Consider the following 3,310-nt stretch of genomic DNA (forward strand, 5'->3'; position numbering starts at 1 on the left):
ACACACACACACACACACACACACACACACAGAGAAGCCTGGTAGTTTGCTCTAATGAAATAGGAAAGATACCTTGAGAATGTCTCATGAATTAATAAGACCCCCACACTACAGATTCAAGAGTATGAAGTATAAGCCTTTCACTTAAGAGGAGAGCCTGATCAAATGAACTTAGCAAGTGATTTCTGTAGGACTCACTCCTCTTATGGTCAGCCATCAATGAGGCCACTCAATTCAGCAGTGGTCCAGGAGGGTCTGGTTATTGCTTTAGTGGCAGACTTTAGTGTCACTCATGTGATGCTGATTTGTCATGCATACAGAATGCAGGAGTTATGGAGGCTATGACTGAGATTTCATAGTAAAGCATGGGGGACCTGGTAGTACATGGCAAAAATGCAGTCTTTACGAGCAGCCCCTGAGAAGCTGATGTATGAAGCTCTGAGAGTGAAGCTGAAGCTGCAGTAGAAATTCTAGGAAGCTGATGCTGGGAATAGGAACGTTGCAGGCAGCAATGTGGGACAGTCAGAGAGAGACTATGTGGTCTGAACCAGCAAAGCTGTAGGGGCAGGTAAGCCCAAACCCTTTGGAGCCCACATAAAGCCACTGTGTTCCTCATATAATGGACATGAGAGTGAGAGGAGTTAAAATCTGCTGAGACTGTCTTATTTTGGTCTAATTCCTCCTTGCTATTTTCTTATTCCTCCATTTTGGAATGGATTATGTTGATTCTATCCTATCTTGGAAGTATGCACCTTGGGTTTTTTGTTTTTTCATTTTCTCTCTCTTTCTTTTCTGGGGGTCAGATCTTGTTATGTAGTTCAGGAGCTGGTCTTGAATACACTGTGATCCTCCTGCCTCAGCCTCCTGAGTGCTGGGATTACAGGAATGTGTCACAATGCCTGGCTTTGTTTTTTGACTTTTTTTGAGGGCTTACAGCTAAAGGTCTGCTGTGAGTCTCAGACTTTGGACTTAGACTTCTCGGAAATGCTAGAAGTTAAACTTTGAGGACTTTTGGGAATGGAATGAATGCCATTTGCATACCAAGATGGACATAACCCTCTGGAGGCATGTTAGGGTTTGCATCTTAAGTATCCTCCCAACAGGCCATGTGAAAGTTTTGTTTTCCAGCATGCAGAGCTACTTGGAGATGGTGGTTAGGAGGTGAGGCCTAACAGAAGGAAGTTAGATCACTGGGCTTATGTCCTTGAAGAAATATGAGACCCTGGCTACATCCTCTTTCTGCTTATTGGAGGTCTCCGCCATCATGTGATTTTTTTTTTTTTTTTTTTTTTTTTTTTTTTGTATTTTAGGGAAGGATCTATAGGGTGTTCAAGGTCTTACTACTAGATCGGACTTGTAGTGATCCGCCTCTTTACAGCCTCCCAAGAGCTGGGATTATAGGCGCATGCCACCATGCCCAGTCTCAACTGCAGTCTCAGTGCAACCTGGGGGCAGGGTCAGCATGGCAGGCCTGGGGATCAAACACCTAGCCCCTGCGCCTGCTTGCAGGTGCTTTAATCTGCTGAGCTATTTGGCTGGTCCTACCACCATGTGATTCTGATAGGATATACTGTGCCACTACAGGCCCAAAGCAATTGTAGCTAAACAACAGTAAACTGAAACTTCTGAGACTATACTTCAAAATAAATCTTTCTTCTTTTTAAATTGATTTATCTCTGGTATTTTTTTACAGTGATAGAAAACTAACTAATAAAGGTCAGCAAGATAGCTCAGCAGATAAGTGTCTGCCCCATCTCCAGGCATGCTGAGCCAGCCACCAAGACCGGGTGTGGTGGTACATGCATATAATCCCACTGCCGGGGAGGATAAAAACAGGAGGATCACTAAGAGTCTGAGCTGCATAGTGAGACTCCGTACCAAATACATAAAAAAAGAAAGTTGATTAATGCAGTGGGACTGCTAAGGACAAAAAGAAGAAAGTTCTCGTTCTTTCTTCTTTTTTAGCAGGTTTGCCCTGACACTGCAGGGTTCTTTTTAACTCTTGGAATAGCACAACTAGCTCCTATTAAGGATAGGCACCTGGCCAAGGACAGGGAGAATTAAGACATGGCTCAGAGGTGCATTTACCTGGCCAGTTTGCCTTCTCGGTAAGTCCTGCCCCACGGGTGTCGGTGTTTCTGAAGAGGCCAAACATCTGGAAGCCAAAGTGTGACAGATCCTTCCATCGTGTCTCCGTCGGCACATGCTGGCTCTGTTTCTCGGCAGTAATAGCACTTCCCATAGAAACAAGTATTGTTTCCTAAAGGACAAAAAGGAACCAAATACACTTAAGGAAAACAACAAAGGCTCCAGATTCTCCTCCAAGCAATGTAGAAGGGATGAACTGAATAAACAGGCACTGAGGGAACAAAGGTCCTGAACTTACTATATTTTACATTTATTTTCCTTTCTTGTATAGGTAGAAAAAAAGCACATGGTGTTAAAAAAAAATCCTCAAGGTACAAAAAAGGATATATACCAAAAAGTGAACCTCATTGCCCACATCCCTTCTATCTAGTTTCTCCCCAAAGAGTCAGCTATCATTAAAATATCTTTTTCAGCTCATTTTGGTTACAGCAAAAGTAGTGTCCTCTTTGGTGGTGCTGAAGTTCTGGACAGTATGCCCAGGGGAAAGACAGCAGGCTCATGCTCAATTTGCTCACAGATGGGGGGAGGGTGTTGAACAAGTAAACAGATTCAGGATAATGGGAACCAGGTTTCTAACAGATGGAGAAGGAAGTTAAGTATACAGAAAAGGGGATGGAAAGAATAAGTCCTGTCATGAATTAGACTTAAAGAAATTGCTTTTAGGGGCCAGGGAGATGGCTCAGTGGAATAAGTGCTTCTCTGGCAGCGCAAGGGCCTGAGTTCAATCCCTAGTTCCGGGAAAAAAAAAAAAAAAAAAGAAAACTATAGTACTCTATAGTACTAAAAGGAAATAGGGCAGAATTCTTCCAGTATTTTAAAGTGACCAAGACTATGACCCCTGATTAGAAAATTGAAGCCAGGTATAGTGGCTTCTAGCGGTGGGATTCTAGCTAGTTAGGAAGCTAAAGCAGGACTATCTCAATATCAAGGCCAGCCTGAGCAGGCCTTTGAGGTGAGACTCTACCTCAAACTTAAAAAAAAAAAATTCTATATCTGTATATAAAGATGTAGCTTAGGGCTGGTGAGATGGCTCAGTGGTCTAAAGCACCTACTTAGAACAAGCTAAGCTGAGCAAAGCAGAGGGACCGCGGTTCAATCCTCCAGCACCACATGCCAGCCAGCCCCGCCCCCTGGTGGGCTGAGCTGGCCACACACACACACA

At 43.7% G+C, this 3,310-nt stretch overlaps 1 protein-coding gene across 1 annotated transcript in view; it reads right to left on the bottom strand.

Annotated features, from left to right (window-relative positions):
- Fam20b (FAM20B, glycosaminoglycan xylosylkinase) overlaps positions 1–3,310 on the bottom strand; it is a 42,869-nt gene that overhangs the window by 8,865 nt on the left and 30,694 nt on the right. Inside the window, exon 5 of the mRNA XM_004643448.2 lies at positions 2,089–2,260. Coding sequence (XP_004643505.1) covers positions 2,089–2,260 — 172 coding nt within the window. The remainder of the gene's footprint in view (positions 1–2,088; positions 2,261–3,310) is intronic.

This window comes from Octodon degus, unplaced genomic scaffold (assembly GCF_000260255.1).
Source record: "Octodon degus isolate 3935 unplaced genomic scaffold, OctDeg1.0 scaffold00176, whole genome shotgun sequence".
Classification (NCBI taxonomy): Eukaryota; Metazoa; Chordata; class Mammalia; order Rodentia; family Octodontidae; genus Octodon; species Octodon degus.